At 42.0% G+C, this 12,072-nt stretch overlaps 1 protein-coding gene across 1 annotated transcript; it reads left to right on the plus strand.

Moving 5' to 3' along the window:
- The first annotated feature begins 5,188 nt into the window (after positions 1-5,188).
- On the plus strand, positions 5,189-12,026 carry nsg1 (neuronal vesicle trafficking associated 1). The gene is made up of 5 exons (XM_015003623.2): positions 5,189-6,769; positions 7,159-7,294; positions 7,441-7,557; positions 10,289-10,399; positions 10,678-12,026. Exons 2-5 carry the CDS (start codon positions 7,166-7,168, stop codon positions 10,876-10,878), a joined length of 558 nt encoding a protein of 185 aa, XP_014859109.1. The 5' UTR covers positions 5,189-6,769; positions 7,159-7,165; the 3' UTR covers positions 10,879-12,026.
- The last annotated feature ends 46 nt before the right edge of the window (positions 12,027-12,072 follow it).

The raw sequence follows: 12,072 nt of genomic DNA on the forward strand, positions 1-12,072 counted from the left end.
TAAATTTAAGCCGGTTGGCTAAAACAAGAGTCCAGTGGAAAGACTTATTTGCAAGTACAATCAACACACACACACACGGACACAGAGAAGAGCAACTTTTGAATACTCTTCCGCTGTTCTGACCACAGTTCTGCTAAGGGTTAAAGGTAAACGAAAGGAAATGCTGCCAGTTTCTCAAGTCATTATAATGAATAGACACAGTGTTGATGTGCAGCCCTGATCACGATGGCCTTATGTCCGCCGTTGTTGTCAAAAAACAGCTGTGTAGTTTTCTTTTTAACCAGCATCAGATAATGAAGACCGGAAAGGCTATGAATGATGCATGTTTCAGGTATTTGGTTCCCGGTTAAAAACTGGTTTCTAATCTTGATGTTTTGAGTTCAGATGAAAGGAGAGGAATGTGGGTTTTTGCCACCTGGATTATCTCACACAGAGCTGTCGGCTCATCACACACTGATGTTAATTACAAATCTGTGTCTGCAGATGTCAAGAAATGACAGTCCATAAATAATAATAAAAAAATATATTACACTGTAAGTAACCATTTGAAAACAAGACTTAAACATCAGAATAATGTTTAATATTTCCTTTGAATATCCCCATTAGTTATTCAAAAGGGACAACACTTCATACGATCATATTTTTCACAATATATATCACACTTTTCATCTTACATTTTAATCTGTTCTTATACAGTGAAATTTTTATTAATTTTCTGAGAATAGTAAAGTGATTTCTTTGCCATTTTAAAATGTTGTAGTACACAGGGAAGCCATTCCTAGTTGTTGATGGAAATCTAAATGGAGCTACATGCAGGGCAGTGCTTCTGCAGATATAAATAAAAAATAAAATATCCTTAGTGGTTGAAACCAGGGCTGGATTTACATGATGTGGTCCCCTTCCCACTAAAGTAAAATTATTTTTGCAAAAGCAAAATACAGTACATAAACAGGTAAAACTATACATAATTTAATATACCAACTGATGACGTTCCTTTGCTAGTAGCGCCACGTTGTTTCCCCCACACCTTAAAAAAAATACTCTTAACGTCAAAATTTTCAAATACTTGAGTATTGTTTATATAAAAATCCCAGATTATTATTACAACTCACCTGATATAACTCTTATACGAATTACAAAGCAAAACATGAATTCATTAAAAAATAAAAATATGTGGGGCACCCCCCAAAACTTGAGACCCTGGGCTACTGCCTCTTTAAGCCCCTTCTAAACTCTGATCCAGGTTGCAATGTGATAAAATATCGAAAAGGGTTTCAATACTTTTGCCACTTATAAAGCAGACATAAACAGCCATGAGCTGCGTGAGAAATCAAAGGATGTAAAGTAAAAAAAAAAATGGAATTGTTTAACTTTCCACTAATGCATGCAGTATTTCTGCAGCCCGGAAATTGCAAAATGTGTCTTCCAGATCAGGAGGAAACAAAGGACCTCGTTGGCCTGAAAAGAGTAAATCACCACACTGAGTCCCTGATCAAGAGGCAGAAAATATCCATTAATCACACTTTGATTTCATTTTATCCGGACCGTGACCATCTGCCGCCATCTGCAGCCCCCCCCCACCCCCCGGTAAATGCGAGTCCATTGAGAGGCATGAGAGCAGAAGTGAAAAGTCTGAGAAACAATCCTGTGTTGACTCAATCCGCCCCCGACCCCTCCGCCTCCTACTTCCGCCTCGGCTCTCCCTGTCCGGCTACGGCTGCACATCTGAACTCACTTCAAATCACAGCACGGCGTTGCTACCAACAACTCAACATTTATTTAGAAACCAGGCTGCAGCTCAAACAAGGCTAACCAAATGTGTACGTTTGGGAAGAAGACATCAGGAAGTGGGCCTTTAAACAAATCGTGCACAGCTAACTTTTTGGGAAAGAGGAAATGAGCTGCATTCCAAACACATTCCTGAACGAAAATATATATATAAAAAACAATGTCTTTTCATTTTGATGAATGGATTTGAAGCACATGATTTTTGGGGGGGTTGGATAGGTTGTGAAATCCGAAAGCTCATTATGTAGTCTAAGGGCTGTCACATGGCTTGTGTCAGTGAGGTTACTCCCTCCATCAAACGCAGCCGCATCCAGGCCCAAATTCCTCCGCTCCGAACAGAATGGAAATTCCACCACGGCTACTGCTTCCTCCCCGGGCTCGTGAGTCATTGAAAGCCGCTGCGGAGAGTCGGCCCTTTTTCCTGCTCCCAGTCTGAGTCTCAGGGTGTGTCTGTCTGTGACCTCATCTCCACAGGAAAATTACAATCCACAAACTTCAGCAGCAACAGGCATGGAGCCTCCGCAGTTTTGCTTCCCACACAACAACAAACCGGGGAAAGTTTTACGGAGAAACATCCCGCCTGGGTTACTACAGCAACTCGGTGGATGTTGAGTCCCACGCTCGGGTCATCCAACCTGTCTCCCAAAACCCTGGTTTCTGTCAGAAATGCTTTCAGATCCTTCTGTTTCTTTCTTTAAAAAAAAAAAAAAAAAGCAAGAGTATTCCAGTTCACATCCAAAGGACTGCACACTGCTGACCTGACCAGGCAGCGGGGAATTATAGATTTGTGAAAAGAGCCTTTGTTGTCAAAATACAATACGTCTCTCGCGTGGCGGCACAACCTTTAATCCAGATGCAGCAAAGTCAGGAGATAACTCACTTTACAGAAGCAGAAACACAACACACACCACTTCATGCATATGGTCAGACTCACCTCACTCCTCTGAGGTTGTGACAGCTCGACCGGGATGAAGATCTACTTGGTGGAAGATAGAGGATTCCCTGTTCAAACGGCCGGTGGTGCTGCTGGTGCTGCTGCTGGTGCTGCTGGTGGAGTCGGCGCTCTCAGTGAGAAAACTCCTGCTCTCTCTCTCTCTCTCTGTGTGTGTGTGTGTGTGTGTGACGGAGCCCTGTCCATGTGGCTGGATGGGAAAAGGGAAATAAACTTTCTGGGCAGGGCGCCAACAACAGAGTGGGTTTTAAAGAAACAGGCCATATAAGGTCGAATGACACGGCTGATCTAGAGCATTACACGCACCACACACACATGTACTCTGAAAAGCCAGTGAATACGGTAGGTTGTGATCTGTGAGAATACTGTTCAAATCTTTTATTACCGCTACACGATAAAGCTCTCTGATTCATTGTTTTGTTTGCTATTCGTATAAAAACATTACTTTTTTTAAAATGATAGAAACATACTTTTTGTAACCTGTATTCATAAAACTTGATCAATTATTTTGTTCTAAAGGTGACTGTGGACACTTTAATTTGAAGGAAGCAGAGCAAAAATGTCTCTTTGGAATATAAAAAGTTGCTGACCTTTGACCTAGAACTAAAGCCTGTCTAATATCGGGTTTTCTTATATTTCACGGAAGCAGAAACATCACGGTAGCCCATATGACATGATCGAACAATGAGCAGGTTCAAAGCCAGATTTAATCGAATGCTGGAGTGAATTACTGCCAGCGTCGTTTCTTCCCTACATTAAGCAGCGGAACAAAAAAAAAAAAAAACATATTGAATGAAATCAAGCTTTAAAAAGCAATGCAGGCGGTTTTCACTTCTGCAACAAAATGCAGAAATGAAAACATCAAGGTGGTGTCTCCCTCTAGTGGCTTTCCTTTTCACTTTTTTTTTTATGCCTTGACGAGAAAGCAACCAGACACCAAACCATGTACGATGGACATTTGTTAATATGGCTACCTTTGTCTCAGTCATCAACTAGCTATGTATCAATAATCCATGATAAAATACACCATCATTTGTGACAAAAACATATAACAATTAAAATGGTATGAAAACCTTTACAAAGTCTTGCACGTTAAAGCCTTCCTGCTGGCACACTAGCAAGGATTTCTGTTCCTTTGAAAGAGAAACAGGCCCACAGCATCACAGATCCTCCAGCGTGCTTAACAGTCAGTACAAGGAGACCCAGAGATGGCAGTCTTTGCTTAAGTGCTCTAATGGTAAGCTTTCTAGATTTTGTTTTATATCCCATCAGCATGCGCAGTGCCAAATAAACTTGTTTCAGTTGTCTACATTTTCTACTTGTTGCCATTGTCAGAGCTCGTCCAGAAGGTTTTTGATGCCATGGCCTCATTATAAAATGGATTAATTTCTGTTTCCACGTAAAATGCTGTGCCAAGTATCCCATGATGACAACGTCTCTTCATGTCTTCGCCTCAGGGGAGACGATGAGCTTCATGTGCGACCTCATCAGCGGTTAAAACCACAAGGCTAATGCATAGTGCTTTAGTATTTTCCTTTTACTGTTCCCTTCCTAACTAATTATTTTCACAGTTTTGCTCTGAACAGGGTTTGATTTGATCAGTTATGCCGCTTCCCCCAAACCCATTTTACTGGCCCTGTAACCTGGCAACAAGAAGCTGGCTAATACTCAGCCACAGACTTTTCACATTTCTAGGGAGCTACATAATAAAGAGACACTGTGGATAAAGTAGGCACAGGCAATCTCTATACCATATCACTGTATGGTTTCAGGCGACGCTTTGAATAGGACAACTGGGTTATTTTTCTCTAATGGATCCAATTCTCTTCTTCCTACCGAGAACCACATAAAGTGATTTATAGCAGGTTCTTTCCGTCTTTTCTTCACGGCCTCTATATCCCAATATATGGGCAGCTATAAAGCAAACGGTGAGTTCAGTGCCTTTTACTGAGAGAGACACTTACAAAGCTGCAATAACTAATCTAGGGACCACTTAGGGACAACAAAAAACAGACTGCGGGCATTTATCTATCATCACCTTTAGCACTGACAAAAGGAACAGCCGCCTGCTCTGACAACAAATGAGATGGAGGTGAAAAACATTTGTGGGCTGAGCAACACATTGCAGCGCTGTAAGGTCTGAGGAGCTGCAGATCCTCAGAGTTTCATAACACACAGCTGCAGCCCTCACACTGTCACTTTTACCTGGGTTTCATTTAAGTAGCTTTTTGTAAATAATAAGCACTTTAGTATCTGACAGATTCTTTGGCGTGGCTGGTAAAGATGAATATAAATGAACCCTATTGAAGTAGCACAACCTTACACTGTGCAAGAAAGCAAAATCAAACATTTCGTTTGATCAGCTTTATTCAACAAGCAGATGTTTTGTTTTGTTTTTTTCCTGAAAATGAAACATCTACATAGATTTCAGTAGATGTTTTGCCATGATGATGGAGAACCAATTGTTGCTTTGGATGTTTTGGCGGTGATGTTGTAGTTTTATAAAGGTGAGCTTTGACACGAAACAAAAGACGTACATACATAAAAACACCTCATGCTTACCTTTAAGCAGGGCCGAGGATCTGTTATGCTGAGGGCCCTTAAAAGGATATAGCAAGAATCCCTACATATCCTCTTTCGCTAACTGTTGCAGCAGGCTGCAGAAATGATGCATGTGGTAAATTAAACAATTAAAGTAAGCAAAATTGTTTTTTCTGTAGCACTTTTCACAAGTGCAAAGTCCTTCAAAAGCAATAAATACAGAGGAGAGGGACATTTAAAACTGCACAATGTAACTTTTATGTTTTTTCATATTTGCTAAAACTGTTGCCATGTTGTGACAGTATAACATGAGACTGTAAAAAAAAAAAAAAATCAAGCTCCTCTGCCTCATCCCTGTGGCCCTACCGTCATCTGCAGAATTGCACGGTTCTCTGTCAGAAACAATCGATTGGAGCCAGGATGAAGGCCTCCGCGCTCTCAACCACCCTTGTGCACGCACTGCTAAATGTGCTAATGGTGAAGAAACAACTTACAGTTACAAGAAAACTGTCACCGGTGGCCCCGCTGACTAGCCTGAGCAACCATGGCAGGCTGTGGTGTGGCAGCACAGAGCAGCCGGTACATGAGAGTGATTGACAACACCAAGATCCAACTCCTGGATCTGATTGGTTGTTTCTAAAAGTTTATAAAAGTTACATACTGTAGCTATGAGACCACACATTTATATAAAGAAACTGTTTAAGTGAACAGACTGGCATATAGATAGTATTTAATGGTTGCTATGGAGACGTTGTGAATCCGAGACGCCCCAGTAACTTTCCTGTTCACCGTCTGTGGCGACAAAAAAAAAAGGGTTCTCCACCAGCCTAGTGGCTAAAAAAAATCTAACTATACTTATACTCCAAGGAAACAGAAAATCACAAGTAACCCATTAAAAATTAATTGCAACTGAATAATCAATACCAATTCTTAGAGTGACATCATTGCACTGCAACAGGACATGCATTTATTTTAAGTCCTTTTCACGCATCTGTTTGTCCTGTCCTTGCACAAAAACTATACTGACTTTTTTTTTATTTTTATTATTTTTATAAACATCATTTCTGTTGTTCTCATGTTCTCAAACACTAAATCCTTTAAGAAGCACGCATGTCCTATTTCTTGAGCCCCACGGCTGTAAACTCAGCTGTAAGTGTTGGCTGCTGATGGGCTCCAGCTGGCCCCCCCTGACTGCAGCATGTGTGTGCATGGATGGATGGATGGACGTTACATCACTTGTAGTGCGGCCAGACGCCAGCAGCAGCAGCAGCGGCAGCGGCGGCAGCATCCAGCAGCTCTGGAGGAAGGGTGCGAAGGAGGGGGAGAGGGGCGACGCACAAACGCAGCTGGCCATATTGCACACCAGCTCCGCGCAAATCGGCTGCGTCACATCTAAGAAAACACGCACACGCAGCAAGGCTGGAACGAGAAAAGCCGAGGCATCCAGGGAGGAAGCGCACAGGTTCACAACGCGACTCGGCAGAGCTGGTGAGTGCTTGCATGCAGAAAAGAAAAGCATGTTGATGTTTTTTCCTTCCTTTTCTTTCTTTTTTTTTTTTTTTTTTTTATATTACAAATTATAATGCAGTCAGTTTCCCCTTACGGCGAGTCCTCTCCTCTCGTGCGCTTTTGTTAATCTCCCACCTCCTGGCCCACAAAGCGCCTGACATCATGCATATCGTTTCTGTTTCTTTCTTTTTCTCTCTCTCTCTCTCTCCATATGTTTCTCCATAAATTATCCCCGGAACCACACACACACACACACACACACACACACACACACACACACACACACACACACACACGGGGCGTGACTAACAACGACGCCTTCAGTTTTAGCGTCACCAAGCGCTTATTTCCACCTTTTTTCTGTGCAGGGCAAAAATGGTGAAACTGGGGAATAATTTCGCCGAGAAAAACAACGGGAAGGCGGCATCTGAGGACGGATTTGACACCATCCCTCTCATCACACCGCTAGATGCCAGCCAGCTGCAGTTCCCCCCATCGGATAAGGTGAGATTTCTGATTTCATTAGCTGATTTAAAGAACAAAATCAAATGTTTAATACATAATAAAAAAAATCTATTAAAATTGAATATCCTTGCTTCCTCAAGAGATAATTTACAGCTGCTGTGTATGTGTGTGTGTCTTATGACCAGGTGGTTGTGAAGACAAAGGCAGAATATGACGGTGAGAGCAAGAAGGGAAAGCTACGGTCCCCTAAAATCGCAGAGTTCTCAATAAGCATCATCGAAGGCGTCTCCGAGCGGCTCAAAGTAAGACCAATGATTCTCCCTCCTCATTTCCCAAATCCCTCACCCTCCCGCAGCCTCATGTGTTGGAGGACAGGCGGCTGTGTCCCCTCCTGCATGGGGCATCTGTCACTTTCATCCCCCCTCCCTCCCCCCCACAACACCTCTCGATGTCCTCATGTTGTACAGAGACACAGGGAGCCATAATGCATAATGATTCACTTAACCCCGCCCTGAGGCTCTCATTAATTCCGCTGCTGCCATGGAGATGGCCTCCACTTCTCTCCCACCTCCCCTTCCTCTATCTGCACCGTTCACACCTAATGATTCCTGCGTGTTATTCTAGCCAGAGCGAGCGCTGAGAGAACAGGTGGAGTTGGGCTAAACCTGCACAGACCCCAGGCGGTGCAGGTTGGGGGGGAGGGAGACCGGGGTCTGCATATGGGGTTCCCTCCTTTATCTCCACGTTCAGGATCAACAGGAGGACACCAGCTCTGCGAGGAACGTCGAGCTTCCTTTACGAAGGTTTGAGGCGCAGACATGTGGGAGAAGGAGAGACGCGTCCCTGTCTCAGAGAGCGGCAGGCCCTTTCATCACAGTCGGGCTCCTGTTGCTTCACTTTGTGTGCCGTCTGCTCCGCTTCACAACTGTAGGATTTGATCAGACAGATAAAAGCCAGACAACACCGAGAGTCTGCATAGGATGTTCTGTTTGGGAAAAAGAAAGAAAGAAAGAAAAAAAATAAAACAACAACATCCCTGAAACCACCATTTGTTGGCTTAATTTTTATTTTTTTGAGAGCATGCAGCAGTATATCCATTTATACTGGCTAATAAAAAAAGAAATAGCTTAAACAGATATCTGACACTAGAAACACCTTTTCTCCCACATCCTCTGCTATCCCGCTCTCTCGCTACATTGAATCTCCAGTAGCTGTTGCGTAACTCTCCCGAGAATCAACAGTTCAGCCTCACAGATGGCCACCAGAGCTTCATGCTGGTGGAATTACTACACGCATTATTGTGCTGGGGCTCCAGCTGGTTTGTTACCAGTACAGTGAATTTCACATTTTGCCAAGCGTCAAGGAAAGCACACTGTAAAAAAAAAAAAAAAAAAAAGTGAAAGAAAAATCAGACCTGGTTTTAAACTTTTTTTTTTCTTTTGGGGTTTTTTGGTCTCGTCCAATCAGAGAGTACTCTGTTTCCCCTTGCTGTGGATCACGCCACACTTTTCAGATTTTCATGCGACAACTAAAGCCAGGTATTATTTTCATGCACCCGTTCTTATTTCACTTACTAGTTCTGTTGTACTTTTTGCTGGTCTGTCACATGAAATCCCATTAATGTGCATCAGAATATCAAGTATGATTTATGTACATTCATACTTTTGTCTACATTTACATTTTTCCATCGGTGTTCTGTTAAACACTGTTTTCCTATTTAACCTTTCAAATAAAGGAAGAAGCATACAGCTGGAAGTAGCACTGATTGAAAGCCAAAGAAAATCACAAACATTTAAAATATTGACATTAGTTGTTAATGTCTATGGAGAAAATTCATTTATATATAAAAAATGCTTGATTGATATTGTCCCAATGCAGCTCCTATACTGGTATAAATGCCAAACAATACAAATGCAATGGCTATTAGTCGACATAGAATAAAGTATCAGATTACAAATTCAAGAATTTATAACAAACCTCTATTTAGTCTTTGTTCAACGTATCAATTGGTGTAGATTTTAAAACATCTAAGCTTCAGATACCACTAAAGCTCTGCAACATTCAATCCAACATGTTGGTCAAAAATGCTGTTCAGAGCCCTGGCAAATTTAGCTCTCAATTAATCTTAATGTTACCAACCTCTTTCTTCTGACTGGAAGTGACATCAAGGCTTCGGAGTGGCCGAGTCAGAGTCCTGATTAAAAATCTCTGGACAGAGCTAAAGATTAGGGTGATGGAAAAGAGGTCTTTCAACTCTAAGGACTTGGAGATTATAAAAATAATTATTTTTAAAATAAATAGATCATTTAAATATCAGCAACAAAAAAAAAGCAAAATGTTGGCACACATTTGTCCTCAAGGTAAATGTTTCCCACTTGAATTTCCAAAATAGAAAAGTTGCATAAAAAAATACCGATTCTCACTTAAATGTCTTTCTCAGCTCAACAAATGTGTTGATGACAATGTGTTTGAACAAAAAGACAAACAAATAAGATTATCTATGATTTGTTAAGCATGCACACAATTTGCTGCAATAACCCAAGTAAGTCAGAGTACAAGTCCTTTCATAAATGCAATTTGGCTTTTAGATCATTTATAAAAGTTATAATTCATAGTTCTGTATTCAGTTCAGTTCTGTATAATGATTCAGGGAGATTGGTTTGCTTAACAAAACAAATGAAGTCCATCAATCAAACTTTCCCTTTCTAAAAACGAGCAAAATGTCGGTGAGTCAGTTCCACTGACGGTCATTTCCTCTGAAAGGACGAAACTGAAGAAATTTGTAAAAACAGGAACTGAAAGATGTTTTAAATGTAAAACCGGAACTAAGCAAAGTTATAAAAAATTGTATTTATAAAGTTTTTCTAACTATAAGCTGCATTCACACAGCCTCCTTGGTTCATTACTTGAAGCATTTACACCAGACAATATGTATATTCGGGTCCGTTGGTCCAATTTTGTCCACATCCTGCTTTTCGCTGGCTAAAGTTTCACCGTTGTCTGCTCTCATGGAGGCGTTTCTGTCACCTTCAGGTGACACTGCTGGTGATCTGCGCCCTGGCCTTCCTGGTGTGTGTGGGGTTCCTGGTCGTCTACAAGCTCTACCAGTATGACCAGCCGTGTCCCGACAGCTTCGTTTACGTGGTAAAACCTTCCTTCTGTGTAAATACTTAATATCTGAACTTGAAAAGAATTATAATGCAAAGCTCCTGTACAGCAAACCTTTTGGTGGAGGTTGAGTTTTGCTCTGCAGCTTGGAAGAGAGGCTTTGTTGTGTTCGTTTCACTAACCTTCGTCTTTCCTCTCATGTGTCTTTAAATAGCCCCAGTGAGTCACAGTTTAATCGTTGCATATTCTGCTGGATTTGATGCTTGTTTTCCTGTTGTTAACTCGATGTGTCGTGTTACCTCCTCCCGGAGCAGCAAGGCCACTGCATGCCGACCGGGCTCTACGGCAACTACCCCCCTCAGGGCCCCGGGGGCCGCGGGCGCCTCTTCACCCTCATCAACCGCTACAACATGGCCAAGCAGACGATCACTCGGTCAGTTTCTCCGTGGGTGACCATCATGTCTGAGGAGAAGGTGACCCAGCAGGAGATGGAGACCGCCCAGAAGCTGGCCTAAAACCTTGCTGGGATCAGGTGGCCTCACGCCTTTGCTGCAGAAAATAAATAAATAAATAAATAGATAAATAAATAAATAAATAAATAAATAGAACGGCTGTGCCATTCGAGCAAACCTCGAATCCTGTGGATGAAAAACAAAACAAAACAACAACAAAAAAACCCATCTTATTTTGTCTGAGGTGCTACGCTGCCTTGTTGATGTAGTTTGGTCAGCTGATGTGTACAGTAGCTGGAAATCTGTGGAGGTTTTAGCGCATGTTGTCAGCACGGCGAGGCTCAGTTCGGTGGATTCGCGGTTTGCTTCGATGGCGTACGTCGCACATTTATTTACACGAGAAAAAAAATGGAGTGGTTGGCATAGAAGAAACACGCGCACCGTCTTTGTACATACACTCACTTTTTAGTACTGAGATCGTGAGCCATTCTGTGTTTGCGTCGCCCGTCTGAGAGCACATGCACGGACGACTCGACTCCGGCGGCGACCGGTTTGCTTCGAATCTCGTTTCTGAGCACCGACGACAGCTTTTCACACCTCCGATCCGTTCTTCTCACAAACTTAGTGCCGTTTCCCTCCCTCCCCCTCTGCACCCCCCCACCCAAATCATTGATTTTATCTGTGCAGAAACATTTTAATGTCATGATATTGTGAATCGTTAAGCCTTGACCTAACAGAAATGTACCAGCAAAAGAAATATTTTAAACGGTGTTGTTTTGAGTCCTCTTATATGGACTTCTTAATGATTGTTCCCACTTTACATGGACAGCAGACACTTTTCTTTGCTGGCTTACTGTGTACCTTAAATACTTGCTTTTGATAGCACAACTTTAAATGCTGTTGTACTGAATGTTATTATTATTTTTTTGCAAGTGAAGAACACTGTATTGTGCGGCGCTTTGCTTTGATTAATGTCACCTCAGTCGGCGGTTCGCAGCCATCAGAAACTAGTTTTAGCCTGATGTAGTGGAACAATCTGAACCTGTTGCTTTTCCTTTCTCCTCTTTGCCATTTAATTCGAACCGTGCCGGATACATGAACCGTTTTTTTTTCTTTCCTTTTTTCCAAGCAATGTGATGACTACCATTAAAGTGCATTTGCCACATGAAAATGTTAAATGAACAACCGAAATAAAGTGCTTTCATTTCAAACTGATGCCTGGATGTTTAAAGATTAAAACGACTTAAAGAACTCTGG

This window comes from Poecilia mexicana, unplaced genomic scaffold (assembly GCF_051168715.1).
Source record: "Poecilia mexicana isolate PSO_F unplaced genomic scaffold, ASM5116871v1 scaffold_5, whole genome shotgun sequence".
Lineage (NCBI taxonomy): Eukaryota > Metazoa > Chordata > Actinopteri > Cyprinodontiformes > Poeciliidae > Poecilia > Poecilia mexicana.

What these genes read in the sequence shown, in the direction of transcription:
- nsg1 (XM_015003623.2), top strand. Translation starts at nt 7,166, where the DNA reads ATGGTGAAACTGGGGAATAATTTCGCCGAGAAAAACAACGGGAAGGCG. An exon ending in AGTTCCCCCCATCGGATAAG is followed by an intron (nt 7,295 to 7,440) that starts GTGAGATTTCTG and finishes TCTTATGACCAG; the next exon opens with GTGGTTGTGAAGACAAAGGC. An exon ending in GCGTCTCCGAGCGGCTCAAA is followed by an intron (nt 7,558 to 10,288) that starts GTAAGACCAATG and finishes TGTCACCTTCAG; the next exon opens with GTGACACTGCTGGTGATCTG.